We start from the raw sequence: 19,782 nt of genomic DNA on the forward strand, positions 1-19,782 counted from the left end.
AGTGAATGTGTAATCCCTGATATGATAAAATGCTGCGCAACAAGCATGGAACTCCTACCAAGTCCATAGAATGACCAGATAACTCCCAACTATATCAGAGAAACAGTAAAGAGCACCCCAGGAAGGAGGCAGTGTGGCCCTCAGACTGCACTTTGGTCCTTTCCTTCTGGCTGGACCTTCTGCATGTTCAGGAGATGTGCCACGTGTAGGAGATGTGTCACATGCACGTCACCCTTGGGACTAGCAGAGGCTGCTCCTTTCCCACAATCAAGGCCTGTCCCCTCTCACATGGAAAGCTCATCTCTAGGTGACCCAGACCCTATGGCAGCTGTGGAACAGCTCTATACGATGGTTTCTTGCCTGAGAAAACAGCAGAGGTGGAAGGATGATACCAGGTTTCTGAGAAGAGATTTATGAACACTTGTGTTAGTTTAACACAATCTGGCTTTTAGTGGGGGCAGAGATGCCACAGAGACTGCTTCTGAGAGAGAAGCTCATCAAAACTTCTACTCAGTCCAGCAGAGCCAATTCCTGAAGGCTCTGACAATTGATGCATTGGCTGGCCCAATTCGAGAAGTTAGTGGCGGTTGTGAGAGGACATAACTAAGAACTAGAAAATGCGTTCAAGTTCTCTTTCCTCCTCTCCTACGTGGGGTGGTGAGGGGGCCACTGGGCTCCTTCCCAGCCTGGCCAGGGCCATGCCACGGTGTGGGGCCATCTTGGCGCTGTGAGTGGCCATATGTCTGATACCACGAGCTCATATCAGGAGTGCTCATGCAGCCAGGGCTATGTCAGCACCATCCGCAGTGAGCTGTGCTTCCTTGGTCACTTTCAGCCAGCCAATGCTCCATGGGCAGAAGAGACAGGAGTGGCGGCAGCAGCTTTTCCTTTTTGGCACCCAGTGATTTGCGGAAGCAAACAAACTCCACAACTTTTGTGGAAGTTGTAAAGCCGGTATGTTTACTACAGTGATGGACTCATGTGGGAATCGTTCCCCTTAAATGACATGCGTACCTCTCAGAAATCCAGATCCTTTTTTATCTCCCTCTCAAATACATATGCATGCAATTTCACAAGAGGTTCATACATATTCATTCTACTGATTTTGTGTGACATTTGCCACTAATTCTTCTTTATCAGAAAGAACTCCTGGGTCAGGTTGCCCTACTGTGCCTGATCTCCCCCTCCCCCCTTATCTCTGTCCTTCGGCTGAAGCGGTTTCTCCAAGCAGAGGGTTTTTGCGAGAACAGGCAGTCAGACTAAACAGCAAGCTACAGACTTAACTCAAAGATGCACATTTCACCTAAATCGAAATGGATTTCTACCCCAGAAAATTTCCTCTCTGCTTCACTGGCACGACGAGAGGCACTGAGCGAAGCTGGTGGCCGGTGTGGTTTGCATGGTGCCAGCGGCCACCATTTGACCAGCAGCGAGGAGCATGGCAAGCAATTCCCCGATGCGGGGCCGGATGAGATCAACCTTTCAGTGCTGCAGGACTCTACAGAAACTTTTCAATTAATAGAACATGAGAAGAAATGAATACACAGACAGCAATTCTCTCACGAGTCAGAGAAAAGGGAGAAGTGAAGACGTGAGGAGAACAACATGATGACACTAAGGTTGGTGAAAAGGAGGGAGGGGGTGAAGGAGGTGCTCCAGGCCTTGGAGCTGAGATGCTTCTGCATGCTATGATGAGGTCTAAAAAACAACAGTTTCCCTGTAATTCATGAAGTGCATGGGGGAATTCAGAGTTCACCTGCAGCCCGTGAGAAAGAGTGCTCACGCTGGAGCGTGTGGATGCAGAAAAGCTGTGATCTAGTGAGGAATTTGAACACAGAGAAAAGACCCTTGCTTCCAGAGATAGAAAAAGAAGACCCTTGCTTCCAAATTAGAACAGCTCATCCTTAAAAGACTACATGGCATGAATTAAAACGACCCAGGCAAACAGTTGATTGCTTTGCCCCTGGGAGGTACTCATGTTGTAGCAGGTGGGGCACGACTGCTACTCGTGAAAATTAGAACCACGTTGGAGAAGTTCACAGAGAACTGTTCCATGAAAAAGACCCCCCCATAGCAGAACATACCCCTCTCCCTAAGCAAACTGAAGAAAGATTTTTAGAAGTGACAAACTGACTACAACCCTCATGTTTTGTCTCTCTGCATTGTTGGTGGGAATGAAAGAAGGGCGAGGGGTGCAGAGGAAGGTATTCAAAAAGTAGTTATCATTATCCTCTTTTAATTCTGTTAATAAATTTTTCTTTATACCTTTTAAGTTTTGAGCCTGTTCTGCCCTTAAAGATCCCTACCTCATCCCTACCTTAACTCATGAGCCCCTTTTGTCTTTCCTTTCCCTCTCCTCTGCTCCAATATAGCAGAACAGAATGAGTAAATGGGTTTTTTTCTGGGTGCCTAGCTTCTAGCCAGTGTCAAATTCTGACAGCACTCTTTGAGGGAGACTTTCCACAGAACAATTCAGGGCCTAATTCTGGCTTCCTTTTTGTCACAGACAAAGCACCCATGATGTCCAGCAGTGGTGGAATTGTGTGAAAGCTCATGTGGCCAATCCCAGTGTGCACGGGTATGTCTGTCACAGCCACCCCCACACATGGGGATGAGTGGAATAGCCATAATGTGGGCTTCATTATCCCAGCCCACATCGCACAAATCCTAGGGAACAGGACTGAAGAGAAAGCCAGGGCGCCAAAAGCCCTCACCCAATTTGCTAGGTTCTCCCCTGGAGCAAGAGGAGGCTCTCCAGGAGGAACACTGCCCAGGGCTCTTGCCAGCATCCAAGGGAACACAAAGTTTGGCATCATCCCTAAGGCTGCACCCAAACCCAAACCATCAGTGCCAGTAAAGGCCTGCTGGACATGTCAAATCAGATCTGCTCCAGGCATCACAGCTGGGCACTCTGCTGGTGGAATCAATGTTCCATCACAGACCTTCACCAGAAAACCCTGGTGATTCCCTTCAACAGAGCACTGTTTAAATGCCAGAAGGAACAGCTGTCTACACACGAAGTGGAAGACAGGAAGAAGGAGAGATAAATGGTTCCTTTCATGAGGATTCCCTTCACTCACTAGAAACAGAAGCTCTTTCCTATTGCATAAAAAAAATTCCCCCCTCCTAAACACAAAAACCAATCATGGCATGAATTAAAAGAGTGTGACCCACCTGAGGCAGCTCCTTGTGAGCACAGTTTACTCCTCCTATTGGAATGATGTTGGGCATCAAAGGCCTTGGATACTCTAGCACAAAATCTGACCTCATGAGCCAAACTGAAGCCTGGCGTAAGAGATCCAGCACAGTCACATCTTGCTGCAGGAACTCTGAAGCCAGTTTTGAGTAGGGTTCAAAGGCAAAATCGCAGAGAAAAATATCTGGGATGTCATGAAGCAGATTCTTCACTCGCTGAAGAAAGGTCATGTGGTCTGTAAATTGTGTAAATCCCCTGGGGACGTAGGAAGGAGGCTTGGGACACTGAGTGGCTTCAAAATCTAAGCCACACGGGATTCCTCGTAAGAAATAGACAGCAGGAAGGGAAAGGTGCTTCGCCAGGATTGCCCCACATAGTAGGACAGGGTCTGTAAGGACGGCATCAAACTTGCTCTCCTCAAGGTAACTGATGAGCTCCTTGTTTTCCAGGAGATGTCCACAGCTGGTGACTCCAAAGTAAGTGATTCTTTTGATACCCTGGTAGGCTTTAACAAATCTTTCCAGAAAAGATCCTTGTTCAAATGAAAAATGAAAAAATGCCTGGAATTGTTTCTTCAAATCTTCCTGTGTGTAGGGGACCGGGTACATTTTCATCACAAAGTTCTTGGATGGTTTGATGTGCAAAGCCACTTCAGGCGCCACCACAACCACCTCATGTCCCCTCTGCCTCAGGATGTCCAGCACCTCCCGCATGCTGAGCCAGTGGCTTCCATCCACTGGCACCACCAGGAGCTTCCCAGCAGCAGCCAGACCCAGCAGGGACAGGAGCAGAAGCACAGCTGGTGGAGAAGAAGCACTGAGCCCCAGGGCCATTTCTGCAGGGATCAGCTGAGAGCCTCCACAGAAAGAGTTCCCTAGCTTTGTGATTTTAAGTTATCTGTCTCTGATTTTTATGAATGGTCTTTAGACTTATTTGTATTTGGTAAATGTTTAAACCTGGACATGGCAAAGGTAGCAGAAAAGGTTAAGGTTCATCTTATCTGGCAGACGCAAATCAGGGCCAGAGTTACCCTGAGAAACACTCCCCTCTCTCTATTGGAGGAACAGTGGGTTGGAGGAACGCTGCCTGGTTATGTAGGGAGGAAGTCAGGAAGTCCAAGGTGCAGGTGGAGTTGAACTTGCCCAGGGGTGAAAATAACAACAAGAAGGGCCACAACAGGAAGGTCAAAGGAAGTCTTTCCCCCGCAGTAAGCAAGACTAGGATGCTGGAAACAATGGACAAAGGAAAGGCTGAGGGACTCAAGAACTTTCCTTGCCTCAGCCTTCACTGGCAACCTCTCTTCCCACATCTCTTGAGTGGATGGATGGATGGATGGATGGATGGATGGATGGATGGATGGATGGACGGATGGACGGACGGATGGATAGATGGCAAGATGTGGCTGGGGGAGCAAAATTCCACTCAGTGTAAGAGAAGATGACATGACCACTTGAGGAACCCAAACATAAGGGCACCTGATGGCCCAAACACGTGGTGCCCCATGAGATGCATCTCAGAGTCCTGAGGGAATTGATTGATGGAGTTGCCAAAGTATTCTCCATGACATTTGAAAACTCCTGGCAGTCAGGTGAAGTCACAGTGACTAGGAAAAGAGAAACATTGCACTCACCTTTAAAAAGGACAGAAAGGAATCCCCAGGGAAGTATCAAGCTGTCAACCTCACCTGTGCCTGGCAAGATCATGGAACAGACCTGCCTAGGAGACATTCTATGATTTAAGCAAATGAGGGATCCTTCAACAAGTGGCCTGCTCAAAAGAGCTAATTAACAGATCATTAATTTTCCAAACATGAATTTTCAGTGTAAGATAATTCCTGCCCTCCTAACATTCCATATTGTTTTCCATTTGCAAAAGATTAGAAAAAATATTAAAGCATCACACAGGAAATGGTCTGGATTCTTCACCAGTCTTATATTGTGACACTGCGAGGAAGATGGAAAATTGACTTATCAAAGTTCATTACCCTGCAAGGATTCCTTTTGGAAGGATGAAGTAGGGCCTGGAAGGAAGAAGGACACAGACATCGTTTTTGTCAGCTGTACTTAAAAATGAATCAGGAACTCAGAAATACCATTCTAGATCAGTCTGGGAAGGGTTTGCCCCTGGGCCATGAAAGCAAACAATATTAATGCACAGATAGGATTTGCAGACAAGACCTAATCATGAAAATTATTGCACAGAAGTAATTTTGACAATAAAATAATTTAGTGTAGTGGTTGATAGCATACACCAAAATATTTTTAAGGACATTTACCAAACTACTGCAGCTCTAGGCACATCCTTTGTAGGGAAAGGGAAGGCAGCATAAAGCTCTTGCAGATGCAGATGCTGTCAGAGCAACCAGAACATTATCTACCACTTGGTGCATTATGATGCTTTATTTCTAAATTATGAAAGGGTGGATCTATTAACCAAAAAGATTCTCCATTTTTAAAAATCAATTATGACAGCAAAACCAATTCATGGACATAGTTATAGACACACAAAACATCTGCAAACAGCATTAAACATCCATATATTCTACCACAGCAACCACTGAACCTGAGATAATGGCTTTTTCTTTCCACAGGTTATACCTTCAATAAAAATATGTTGGGAATCACTGGTGTTATAGAAACGTAATGTAATAATTTGCTCTCACAATTGAGAGATAGAGGTTATGTGGATGTTAAAATGTAATGTTACAGTAATATGTCTCCCACAGTCTGCTTTCCCCTCCCCCTTGTAAACAGCCTTAGTAGTGAGGGCATTTAGAGGAGGCTGGCTTGTTACCAGGAGGCAGGGCATATCAACACCTGACTCCCAATCAAGATGTAAGAAAGTGATCTCCACCAATAGATGGCAGAGAAAGAGTTGACTGACAAAACTTTGGGAGGGGGCCAAAGACATAAAAGGCAGAACATCCATTTTGTAGATGAGCACGTGGCTGGTAATCACAGGGGCTCTCAGTGCTGTAATTTTTCCTTACTTAGTCCTTTTGTTGTATATTTTGTTAAGGTTTAATAAAGCTTTAAAATTTTTTAAAGGTGAGCAGACATTTCTCATACTGGCATGGGATACTCAAACCCAAAATCTGTTCTTTCAAGCCAAATGGATCCATGGCTTAAGAGCTCCTCCAGTGTTAATTGTCTGTGAAGAACATCTGAGGCCTGAAGTTTAAATGGGAAATAGGCAAAATGGGAAAGAAAGGAATCTATGAACTTGAGAGCTGAGTTTTCCACATGCTGGGAAAACACCATGTGGTCTGAGCTGTCCCTGAGTGTTTTTGGGATGAAGGAAGGCAGATCTGGGCACTGAACAACCTGCAAATCCCAACTGCAGAGAAATCCCCAGAGAAAGAAAACAGGACGGAGAGATGCAGAACCAGGATTTGTCTGCAGGGTACAAGAGGATCCACAAGAACTTTGGAGGTACTGTGTCAGATCCTTGTTGCGCAGCAGACCGCCACAGGAGGAGGTGTAGAGGTTGGAGGTGAACCGGACTCTTTTAAGGAGAGCAGTAATTCTTTGACGGAAAGGTTTTCTTTCAAAAGGATCGTTCCTGTGAGAATCAACTGCTCACTTTGGAAATTTAAAAAGGTTTATTAAACATTAACAAAAATACAACAAAGGCCTACATAAGGAAAAAGCTGCAGCACTGGGAACTGCCCTTGTGCATACCATGTGGCTGGTTCATCTTCAAGATGGGTGCTCAGTCAAGATAGGTGCTGGGCGTTGCATCAGCCAGCCCTGGCCTCTCCCAAAGTCTGTCAGTCAGCTCTTCCTTGCCATTTATCAGTGCAGACTGCTTTATAACTGGATTGGGGGTCAGGTGTTGCTATGCTGCACCCCCTAAGCACCAAGCTTTTCCATTCCCAGCTGCCCCATGCAAGGGACACAATGTGCAGCCTTCTTTGTACCTGTCCCAGACAGCCCAGGCTGTCTGATGGCAACAATACAGGGGGGAAAGGGAACTGTGGGGAGAACAGAGGGCATCTAAACCACAATAACATAATTATACATCACTAAAGCTTTTCTGAATATTCACACGATAGTTTTCTTTTAATTGCGAGAGCCAGTCATCTCATTATCCATCTATAACATTCCCAAGGGAGCACACATGTGCTCTCAGCTTGTCTCTGCATAACCACACTGGATACCTTTTGAAGCTGTAATATGCAGATGCCTCCATGCCCAAGTTCGCTTCCAGTGCCATGGCGGCAATCTGGTGTCCTTTTTAGCTGAGGGCCACCACCAGCAGGCGCAGGCTAAGCCAGTGACTTTCATCCATGGCACCACCAGCAGCTTCCCACCACAAGCCGGGCACAGCAGGGACAGAAAAAGCAGAATCCCCACCAAAGCTGAGGAGCTGTATTTACCCATAGGAGCCATGTTCCCAGAAATCCAAATTCTGCTCATCTGCCTCAAGCAGCTTTTAAATACAGCCACAGCTCCCTGCCAGATTCCCACATTCCCCCTTAACGACCCAGCTTTTCCAGCAGAACCATTCACTGGTAACCATTGAAGGCATTGATGAATAATTTCAGTGATTAATGAATTTGGGTTGGACGGTACTGGGCTTGGTAAGTGGGGCTCCCTTTGGCCTCAATCTCTGCTGGGTGTTGCTAGATTGAAACTAAAACCAGGCTTTGCCAAAATAAAACCCCAAGAATACTGCTGGCACTTGGAAGTAACCAGGCCTGCTGAAACCAGGTATTAAAATATTTCTTTCCTTCTTTTTGAGAAGGATTTTACAGCTGTTTGAAATGCTTGGCAAGTTCATGTTTAAAATTATAAGTGTGCACCACTATACAGCACAATATCTATGTAAACCCTTAAGAAGAGGCTCTGGTATTTACATATAGCTCAGCAGTGGAGCCAGGAACACCACCAGGTACGAATTTAGTACAACGGAGAAGCAGAGGGTTTACATCAGTAAAGGAAAACCACTGGGTTGAGTAGAGTCACATACCCTACTCCTTGTTCTCATCCTAATCTATCTCTCTCCATCATTTCCTCCTTCCGGGAGAGATAGGAAGAAATCAGTAGTGAATAATCAGTATTTCTGCAATAAATATTGCTGCTGGACCATGATCTTTACCCCTGGGAGAAAGAAAAAAAAAAAAAAAAAAAGAAGAGGGAGTCTTGCCCTCAGAGAAGAGTTGGTTCCATGCTGAAGCTGCTCCATGTCTTTGCCTGCAGGCAGGATGTCCTGCTGCTTTCCCAGAGGATCTGCCTGGTTTTGTCCCAGAGGAACCGTTCAGCAGCTCTGATGGACAGAAGAGAGCGGAAAAAGCACTGCCCTGATAAAAGGGGGGCTCGGTAACAATTTGAAAGAGACTTCTGTGAAAAAGCAGAAGAGCAACAGAAACAAACAACTCAATGAAACTGAACTAGCAAAGCCCGACGGTAGGGAAAGTTGGCTCTGAGGAAGGTGTGAAAAGCAAATCTCTTTTCTTGTGAAGTTTCTGGCATTCATGTTATCAAAAGACTGTGAATTTTGGGGAACAGTGGTGCTAGGCCAGAAGAATCCATTCTAAAGGGCTTTGGAAAGGCTGGCAAGTGAAAAAAAGTTTGAGGGAAGAACAGAGGAGACTGTTGATTTTTTAATAATGTTCACAAAGAAAACTTTATAGGAAACAAAATGATGTATTGCTGAGGGAGCAGCATAACACTAACTACAGATCCATCACTGCTGAGGAGAGTGCCCTTCTCCTTCATTCCTCTTCCACTTAATCCCTGGCTTCACATGAGACCATTCCACTGACAGCACAAGCAAGCAACAATACACATCACATGCAGCAAGAAGCTAATGTATATCCTGAGCACCAGCGAGATAATCAAAGGCTTTCTAGACCACAGATTCCCCAGCAGCGACCCATCACAATTTCCCCATCCTAACTGAATCTGTCCTAAAATAGCAGCTCAGATTTCAGCTGGTTTTCATGGAAAATCTTAGACCAAAACCTTCAGAAAATATAAGCCTTTGACTCAAAAACTTCTGGTATATAAAAGAGAACATGATGCTCTTGCACATGACACAGTGAGGTATTTTTCTGACTAAATAAGCAGCTAATGGTCGTGAAGAAATATTCTCCTGCCTTCTACATGAGGGAAAGAATTATTTGAAGAGCTGTTATAATTCACCAGCCCATTGTGGCATTAATTCCTGCCTAAGAATTTCTGTGCCAGATTTCAGCTGGAATTAAACACAGTATAGCATGTGATGCCATCACCAAACAAAATCCCCATTTTCAGCAGACCAAAAGGAAGGACCTGGAATCACATCTTGTGCTCCTTGTTCTTTATGAGGATTGGCTGTACTAAAGGGAGTAAATGAAATAATATCCTTAGGTAGAATTCCAGAATGCTTTGGATTGAAAAGGACCTTAAAGCTCATCCCGTTCCACCCCGTGCCATGGCCAGGGACACCTTCCACTATCCCAGGTTGCTCCAAGCCCTGTTCAGTCTGGACACGAACACATCCAGGGGTGAGGCAGCCACAGCTTCTCGGAACAACTTGTGCCAGGGCCTCACCATCCTCACAGGGAAGAATTTCTTCCCAATATCCGGTCTAATCCTTTCCTCTGGCAGCTTAAAGCCACTGCCCTTGTGCCAACACCTCCGGCTCTTGGAAACAGTCTCCCTCCAAGAAAGAGATAAGATTCATCCCTCTCAAACACCTCACTTGGACCATGCAGGTTTGTGAGTGCCACAACCCCTTCCAGGTTGCCAGCCACTGACCTGAGATAAGGGCTTCTTCTTCTCTCCACAGTGGATGCCTCCAATGAAAACCATGTTGGGCATGACAGGCATGGGATACTCAAAGACAAAGTCGATTCTTCTCTGTTAGTTTCTTGGCTGTTTAGGTGGCCTGGAAAGGCCCAGGGTGGCCTTGGACAGCCTGGCGCTTCAAAGGACGAGGAGAGACTTCTGATCTTTTCTCGGTCTCGGTGTTTATTAATTGTTTATCTAAAAGATTTTCTTTCAGCCCAACAGAGGTCTGCACAGCAAGCCAGCCATGGGCACACTCTGCAAGCCCCCGGGGTGGTCACTTATCTTTATACTCGAAGTTACGTGTACAGTATTTATAATTTTTCTTCAATACTTTTTACCCTTATTAACCGGTGCACTTCTAGTAATAACTAATCTCAAAGTGCCACCATCACTACAGAAGATGGAGGCTAAGAAGAAGAAGAAGAAGGACAGGACACGCTCCAATTCCTCCATCTTACTTCTTTAGACTTCCCTGTACAGAAATCTTAAACCCTGTGTTTTACACTCTAATTAACTTATCTCTTCACCATTCACTTAGTGAAACTTTCCTAGTCCTCATACAGGTGTCGTCTCCTGTGTCGGAACAAAATCTAGCCACCAGACACTTCTGGCAACATTCCAGGACTCTCGAGGCCCCCAAGGGTGTTCTCGGCCACTCTGCACCTCCATCTTGAGGTGCTGAGATCTCACACTTCTCAGCCAGATGGATCCGTGACTTAAAAGCTCCGTCATTGTCATGGGTTTTTGGAGGAACTCTGAGGCCAGCTCCTCAAACTGAGAATAGGCAATATTGCAGATGAAGGACTCGGAAAGGGCAATCAGGAAGTTCTTGACCCTCTGGGAGAAGGTCACGTGGTCGGTGTTTTCTGAGAACCCCCATGGGACGTAGGACGGCGGGTCTGGGCCCTGAGCCGCGCGAACCTCCAAGGCACACGGAACCATCCGCAGGAAGAAAACACTGGGCATGGAGAAATGCAGGGCAATGATCTGCCCGCAGGGTGACACAGGATCTGTGAGCAGGGCATCGAACTGACCCTCTCCAATGTACTTCAGCAGCTCTTGGTTGTGCAGCAAGGACTTACATGAAGCATGAAAAAGGGTTCCGCTCTGCCTGTACTCCAGCAAAAGCTTCCAGAATCTCACCAGGAAATGTTGTTTGCTGAAAGATTTTTCAATGAAGGTGCGTACATGTTCTTCCACATCCTCCTTCATCAATGGCAGAGAATAGGTTTTCAGTTCGTAGACATCTGAGGAATCGATCAGGATTTTGTTGTCTGGTGCGATGACCACGATTTGGTGCCCTCTCTTGCTCAGCTCCATCAGCACTTTTTTCATGCTGAGCCAGTGGCTGCCATCCATGGGGATCACCAGCAGCCTCCCAGCAGCAGCCAGGCTCAGGAGGCACAGGAAGGGCAGAAGCAGTGCCACCAGCATGGTGTGAGCCGTGCAGAGTGGAAGCCTGGCAGCAGAGAGGCCAGGAGTGCTCTGCCAGCTCTGCAGGCGTGCTCCACCTCAGCCCTTTTGAGTCTCCTCCCATTTCAGGTCATCAGATCTTTGCGCCAAGGTCACAGAAAGCAATCAATGATTAGGGAGGGTTCAAGGCAAGTTGGGACTTCAAAGGTTGCATTGTGTGAGTCAAGAAAAGTGTGTCACTTTCACACACACCAAGCTGAGGTGATTGGTTCCATGCCACCTTCTTCCCTCGGCAGGACCCCAGCTTTGTAGCACTTCCTGACACCAGCCCACCACGCCCAAGGTCTGATGGCAAAATGCAGGGAAAACCCATGAAAACAATGCACCCACAGAGTGGCTGGACAGAAACACTGCTGACAGAGCCCACATGGGAGGACTGTGCCTATCAAGAGAGCCAAGAAAGGACTCTTTTCCATTGCTCCCACTGAAGGCTGACAGGGTTGTCAAAGTCTGAGGTAACTGGGCACTTTTTAAAAGCATTTTCTTCCCTAATGAAACAAAAGTATGTAGTACAGTGAAACATAACTTATAGTAAGGATTAATACGAGAAATCTATGTAACAGTACCTGGGGTTTCAGTTTTGCTATTTTTTCAATAGCCAAAACTAGCTGGAACCCCTGAGAAAAAAATAATTATCCATAATAACAACTTGCATTTTCTGGAAGTTAAGCAGCCAGCAGAAAATCTTTCCCCACCTCTTTATAAAACTTTCAGCCAACTCCTTATCGTATCAGGTATAAAATGAAGTTGCAAAAGAGCATTTCACACTTGTACCCCAGATAACAAAGACCAACAAGACCTCTGGAGTGCACAAGTCAGGAATCGTTCACGGCCACTGAGGGGTCAGTTCATGACCAGTGTTGGGTCAGCTCATGACCTCAACCCTGTGTCCAAGTCCTTCTTGGTTACAAATTGCTAGGGTTTAATACTAGTGATAAACTCTCCTTAAAGCCTATAAGCAGGTGAATATGGGAAACAATTTCCTCCTCCAGGGCAATCTGGGCTTGAAAATCCTGCTGGATTTTTTTCCCCATGCAGTTTCTGCAGATTCCTTCACAAGCTTGGTGGGAAATCTTGGACTTGGATGAGAACCTGCCCTCCAAAAGGAGCAGCAGCTCCATCACCCATGCTGATCACATCTTGGTCATTTAGAGCATGGATTAACTTAATGGGAATTTTCAGACAGCTCAGAGCAAGGAGATGCACAGAAGACAGGCGGTAACCTCAGACAAGGCTGCCAAATGAACACTGAAAGGTTGATCCACAAAAGCCCAAACTGAAAGTTACAGGAGATATCCATACCCAGGACAGCTTAAAACATTCAATCATCTAGAAGAGAAGGAAAGGATGGAACTGGAAGAGGATTTCTTTTGGGGCTTAGATATTGACACCCTGACAATAAAGGCAGATTGAAAGGAATCAGTCTAGGGGATGGCTGAGGTAGAAAATAAGAAAACACTCCATTCCTATAACCTTCACTATGGATGAAAGGAGAGGGGAGAAATGGACAGCGCACGAGACAGCTGAGAGAGGAGGACAGCAAAGTTCTTCAGGTCAACAAAATGGACTCTCATTTGCATAAAAGCTACATGTCACTTAAATTGTCCTAATTAAGTCTGATAAGGTTTGAGGTCTGGCAGGATGTGATATAATCTGAATGCTGGGTATTAGGAAATAACATTTCTGCACCATGCAGGATTTCAGTCTTTGAACACCAAGACGTTGTCAATCAGTGTTCAATGTAAGGATGGGTATCACATCCCTTGCCCAGGGTGGCAGCGGGATGGAATGAGATAATCTTTAAGGTCCCTCTCTACCCAAACCATTCTGCCATTGTATGATACATTTATACTTTGCATTTTTCCATATAAAAACAAAATAAAATTTTGTACCTGAGAGAGTTTTTTCTTCTGAACACAGTTGATACCTCCAATAAAAGCCATGTTGTCATCACTGGCCTCAGGAACTCAAAGACAAAATCATATCTCATCAGCCAGAAGGATCCACGGCTCAGGAGTTCGGTCACTGTCACTTTCTTTTTGAAAACCTCATATGCGAGCTCTTCAAAGTTATCATAGATGGGCTTACAGTAGAAGAGCTCCAGCAGATTGACCAGCATGTTCTTCACCCGCTGGGAAAAGGTCATGCTGTCTGAGTTATCCAAGAATAGCCTGGGGACATAGGAAGGAGGGCTTGGGCACTGGGTAGCAGCAGAATCCATTCCACAGGGAAAGCCCCGCAGGAAGTAGACGGAAGGAAGGGCAAGATACTCAGCCACCAGGGGCCCACACATCAGGATGGGATCTGTGAAAATCAAGTCGAATTTGCTCTCTTGCAGGTGCTGCATCAGCTCCTCGTTCTGCAGAAGGCTCTTACAGTTGGTGAAGAAGACCGAGGAGATTTCTATCGTGCTTTGATACGAGGTCAGAACAACATTCCAAACAGACTGTTCAAGAAAATGGGCATGAACTAAGGCCTTGAGCTTTTCCCCCAAGTATTCCTCTGTGTAAGGGATTGGATAGGCTTGGACTGTGTAATTCTGATGCTCCTCTGACTTCATATACAGACTGGTGGAGGGTACAAGCACAACAACCTCGTGTCCCTTTTGCTGCAGTTTCTCCACTACTGGGCGCATGCTGAGCCAGTGACTTCCATCCTGAGGTACCACCAGGATCTTTCCACCTTCAGCCAGGATTAAAGACAGCGTCAGGAGGAGAAGTATCCAGGTGCCTTGGAAAAAAAGAGCCATTTAGGTGGGAGTGATCCAGAGTGTTCTGCTCCGCAGGGATCCACACACTCCTTTATATGATGGTACATGCAGAGCAAGCAGGGAATTTATTGGCTGCAAAAATCAATATTTAACTTCCCAATACAGGTGTGATTAGCCTGTGATTTTGCCTGCGTTGGTGGAAGGAAAGGGAAGCTGTGTCCTTACAGAAACGTTTGTACTATCTGTTAATGTTTAAACTTCAAACTCTGTCAGCACTAACATTATTAGCACTAAGATTGTGACACCACCAGCAGGGATGCATGTTGCAAAAATAATCGTGGTTAAAACCACTGACCTGGTAAATACATAGCGAGAAAATAATAAAAATACACCAGGCAGAAGGGATGTAACTCCATTCCTGAGGACACAAGGCTGATGTTGAATTCCCAGCCCCTGGAAGCAGCCAAGCTGTACCTCTTACAAAGATGTCACGGCAACCAGGATGTACCAGGCAATCCCAAATCTGAGCAGAACGATCCCCATTGGCTTTTTTCCTCATCACACTACAGCAAAAAGTGAACTAATGGATGGGTTCAGGCAGACAAAGGGAAAGGAGGCTGGCACAGGTACACAAAGAAGGAGTTCTGGTCTTTCATTGCTGTCTTGAAAACCCTTTCCATACATTGTGAGCAAGACAATATCAAGGTGAAGATGTGACACCTCCCACTAATGCCACTGCAGGAATGTGTTCCGTTTGTGCAAGTGAAAGAAATGGCAGAGCAAAACCTTTTGGAGGGTGCTAAGGAAGGAGTCCTTGTGAGGAGAAGCTGCCATCAGCACAATGTTTTCCTGCGCTATTTATAAATGGTGCTGGGACTCCCAGCATCCTCAGTCAGGACAAGCAAATCCTTACAGCCTGAGGCAAAGCCATTTGTCTCATGACACCCAAAGGGTGCTGCGACTGCCCTGAGTAGCTCTGCTCTGTCTCCCTTCACATGAAGGAACCACCCTTAGACATGGAAAACCAATTTCTGGTGAGGCGCAGCAGAGGAGAGGTGGGAGACGGCACAGATTGAAAGCAGGACACTGAAGGGATTTACAAAAATTGTGATTCAACACAGGAAATCTGGATGTAAACACTTCATTGCAACTGCTGTGACAAGAGCTGGCCAAATTAACTTGGAAGTAGCTGCTTGTGTATTTTTGAGTCTGGACTCGATTGCATTTTCTATTGCAACAGCACTTGGCTGTAAAAGGCCAATACACGATTTTTCTAGGTGTGGAACATGTGATTTTCACCTAACAGGAGTCTGAAGACAGGAGATGGCAGGGATTAAATGAGGGCAGGATGTCTCCACACTTGTAGCAAAGTTATGAACTCTTTATGGCTCTGTGTCCTTTAGGATATAAAAATGAAGACTTATATTGTGGAACCAGCAAGAATTTGCCTCTTAAATCTCAAACAAGAAACACTGTCCTGAGCCCTAATGTGGTAGAATGTCTTAGATAAAATTTCATCCGAATATCTGAGCTAATACTATTATTCTTCGCCTTGTTTATCACATTTAGAGGGCTCTCCATCAGCCTGTCAAAGAGCATCAAAGAAATCTGAAAAGAATCTAAAACACGGAAGAAAAATCCCACCCTTCCACCACACAGACATTTTGCAGAGATATTGCTCTACCAGAATTCAGGAGTGAGGGAGCAATTTCCTGGGAAAGAGATTTGTGTCCTGCTTTGTGCCTGGATAGAAATGTCCAGTATTACCATTTTAAAGATTGTTGACTATCACAATAGATTTAGATTTCTCGATTAGCTTTAAGACCCTCCAGAACAATTCTGGTAAAAGCAGATGTCAAATTATGAGAACTTATCTGGGTTCTGTATTCAAGTGTTTTTCACCCAATCCATGACTGTAAGACTATTTCTTGCCATTTCAACATTACATTTATATTTCACCCCCACAAACAGGAGTAACCTAACACAGACAGCCAGTTTGGAAATGATTTGTCATGAAAATACAACCCAAGTGAATCAACGGATGCTGCTGAGCCTGGACTGAAAAGCAAAAGATGACTCTTGGATTTTTGATCAGATAACAGAAACAGATGTCAGATGCCATTAAAATGATATCAAAACTGGATTTGGTTGGTGGTTAAGACACATTCATTATGGACAGAAATTCCCATCTGGCAGAAGTAATCCTTTTCTTGTTTGGTTTGTTACAAAACCTAAATTAGTTCAAGTAAGTCTCTGTTAAGGTTGTTTGATTTGAGCGTTTGGGAAACAAGTACTCAAACCTGCATGAACAAAATAATTACCAAAAATTTAAAAAATAAAAATCAGTAGCTGTAAATGTGCTGGAACAACAGAATGAATTTTCAACAGAATTAAATGTACAATTTTAGGCAAAGGAACATTACCTTAGGCAGTGGTTTCCTCTTAGCACAGTTGATCCCCCCTACAAAGACCATGTTGGGCATCACTGGCCTGACGTACTCAAACACAAAGTCAAACCTCAGGATCCAAATGGCAGCAGAGTTCACCAGGTCCATCAGGGACACATCCCTCTGAAGAACTTCTGAGGAAAGCTTAAGCGCTTCTTCATAGTAAATGTTGCAGTAATCAAGCTCCAGGAGGGAAATCAGGGCATTTTCCACCCTCTGGAAAAAAGTCATGCGGTCTGAGTTGAAGCTGAAGACTCTCGGGATGTAGGACAGAGGGCTTGGGCTCTGTGGGGCTGAAAAGTGCAGGTCGCAACCAAATCCCCTCATGAAGAAGACAAAGGGAAGGGAAAGATGGTGCGCGACAACAGTTCCACACATGAAGAGAGGATCCGTCAGCACAGCATCAAAGCCGCTTTGGTTGAGGAACCTCAGGGTCTCCTGATTGCGGAACAGGTCCTTGCACTGGTCAAAAAAAATGTTGAATAGATCCACTGAGGACTTGAACATGGCCATGGCATTGAGAGGGAAAGGCTTCGGTGTCAGGTGCACGGTGACGTATTCCCGGAAGGCGTTATCCAGCTCTTCCAGGGTCTGGCTCACTGGGTACGTGACCACCTTGTAGGCCTGTGTGGTCTCCGTCTGCCAGCTCACCTCAGGAACCAGCACCACCACCTCGTGTCCTCTCTCGCTCAGCTTCTCCACCACTTCCCGCATGCTCAGCCAGTGGCTTCCCACCATGGGCACCACCAGGAGCTTCCCTCCATCTGAGAGGCCAGGCAGGAGGAGGAGAAACATGGAAATCCAGGCACAGCAAAGCCTCAAAGCCATGTTGCTGTGATCGCAGTAGGGGCCGTGCAAGATATTTCTCCTACAGGTTCTAGCCTGAAAATGCTTTGGAAAGCAACTGAAGGATGATTTGCCAGCTTTTGTAGCCATGCCACACCTCTGCCCTTTTGACTCTCCGCCCATTTCGCGTTATCAGAATGTTGCGCCAAGGTCACAGAAAGCAATCAATGATTAGGGAGGGTTCAAGGCAAGTTGGGACTTCAAAGGTTGCATTGTGTGAGTCAAGAAAAGTGTGTCACTTTCACACACACCAAGCTGAGGTGATTGGTTCCATGCCACCTTCTTCCCTCGGCAGGACCCCAGCTTTGTAGCACTTCCTGACACCAGCCCACCACGCCCAAGGTCTGATGGCAAAATGCAGGGAAAACCCATGAAAACAATGCACCCACAGAGTGGCTGGACAGAAACACTGCTGACAGAGCCCACATGGGAGGACTGTGCCTATCAAGAGAGCCAAGAAAGGACTATTTTCCATCGCTCCAACTGAAGGCTGACAGGGTTGTCACAGTCTGAGGTAATTGGGCACTTTTAAAACCATATTTTTCCCTAATGAAACAAAAGCACGTACTACAGTGAAACATAACTTATAGTAAGGATTAATACGAGAAATCTATGTAACAGTACCTGGGGTTTGAGTTCTGCTTTTTTGTTCAAAAGCCAAAACCAGCTCGAACCCCTGAGAAAAAAATAATTTTCTGTAATGCAAAATTGCATTTTTTTGCAAGATAAGCAGCCAGCAGAAAATCTCTCCTCATCTCTCCATATGAATTTCAGCTAATTCCTTATCCTATCAGGTATAAAATAAAGTTGCAAAAGAGCATTTCACACTTGTATCCCAGATAACAAAGACCAACAACACCTCTGGAGTGCACAGGTCAGGAATCGTTCACGGCCACTGAGGGGTCAGTTTAGGACCAATGCTAGGTCAGTTCATGACCTCAACCCTGTGTCCAAATCCTTCTTGGTTATACATTGCTAGGGTTTAATACTAGTGATAAACTCTCCTTAAAGCCTATAAAAGCAGGTGAATACGCGAAGCAATTTCCTTCTCCAGGGCATTCTGGGCTTCAAAATCCTGCTGGATTTTTTTCCCCCATGCAGTTTGGTCGTTTTACTGGAAATGAGATTTCTGAGATGCTGTGGTCATTACCACCAAACCACCAATGGATGCTCAGATTTAAGATTGGCACTTGGTACGACCACTGAAAATTAGATCCACCTCTGAGAAAACACAGGGGTCAAAAAAAAGAGCTGCTTACTGGGAGATCTCTTGGGTTCCTGCGATGGAAAATGTCAGAGCTCTCCCCTGCCCAGCTGTCTGCTGCTGGGCTGGGGAGGGGAAAGCTGTGTGGCCTGGGGGAGGTAGGCCTGACCCTGAGGGGCCCAAGGGTGGAGGAATGGAAGGAATGGAGGAGCACGAGAGGTATTCTACCCGCCCCTCCCACCCCCCCACCCCCCGCCTCGGGAGACTGAGAGAGAGAAGGCAGCCTGTGCTTTTTACCTTGAAATTCCATAAACATGTGCCTGCAGCAGGGCCACACAGCTGTGGAGAAGGACTGGGGAGGGGAACTGCTGCAAGGTGTCCAGCCGAGTGTAAGGGCTTCTAACCCTTTTGTGGATAATGAAAACTTAGTAGAGCATTAACCTTCCCCTGGAGAAGATATGAATTTAGAGGATGAAGAAGGAACTGAGTAAAGGAGAGGAGGGTCTGAGGAAGACAGAGAGAAAGAAGAACCCCAGGGGGTGGAAAGGGCGATGGAGTAGCATTGTTGCTGGACGCTTTTCGTATAGCTATGGACTGTTTCCGTGCGATGCAGAGACTGTATTCGAGCGGGAGCCCGGGCCTCAGAACCAGGAGGTGCAGTGTGGATACCCCTCGGCCCAAGGGGGTGCTAGAAATATGGGGGGGACAGAAGTCCTAAAAGGAGAGATTGTTCCTTTTGGAGTGGGACGATGCATCCTTAAAAGACAACCCTCGAGACAGCTTGGTTCCAAAGTTGGGTGGTGAGAGCACTGAACATGGAAAGGAAGAAGATACAATGGCTATAAGAAGGACTCCTCCCTTTTGAATGAACTGAGAATTGGGTGTTCTGGATGGTGGTGCCAGACTAAGAGTTATTGATTTTGGAAGATGTATGGTATTGGGAATTTGGTGGGGGGAGGAGGAGAATACTGTTGTAAGGTTTTCATTTTCCTTCTGTCTTTTTTCTTTCACTTGTAGTCTAGTTAATAAACTTTTTATTTCTTTTTAAGCAAGAGCCTGCGGTTCTTATTCCTGGTCACAAGACATCTCACAGCAGATACCAGGGAGAGTGTATTCTCATGGGGGCAATG

At 45.8% G+C, this 19,782-nt stretch overlaps 1 protein-coding gene across 2 annotated transcripts in view; it reads right to left on the reverse strand.

The window, feature by feature from the left end:
• LOC131560491 (UDP-glucuronosyltransferase 1A1-like) overlaps nt 1-19,782 on the reverse strand; it is a 79,640-nt gene that overhangs the window by 31,621 nt on the left and 28,237 nt on the right. Inside the window, exon 1 of one of the 2 annotated variants that reach the window (XM_058809256.1) lies at nt 3,175-4,029. The exons of the other annotated variant lie outside the window; for it this stretch is intronic. Coding sequence (XP_058665239.1) covers nt 3,175-4,029 — 855 coding nt within the window. Of the gene's footprint in view, nt 1-3,174; nt 4,030-19,782 lie in introns of those variants that run through there. 2 annotated transcript variants of the gene reach the window in all.

Source organism: Ammospiza caudacuta, chromosome 8 (genome assembly GCF_027887145.1).
Source record: "Ammospiza caudacuta isolate bAmmCau1 chromosome 8, bAmmCau1.pri, whole genome shotgun sequence".
In the NCBI taxonomy this organism is placed as follows: Eukaryota; Metazoa; Chordata; class Aves; order Passeriformes; family Passerellidae; genus Ammospiza; species Ammospiza caudacuta.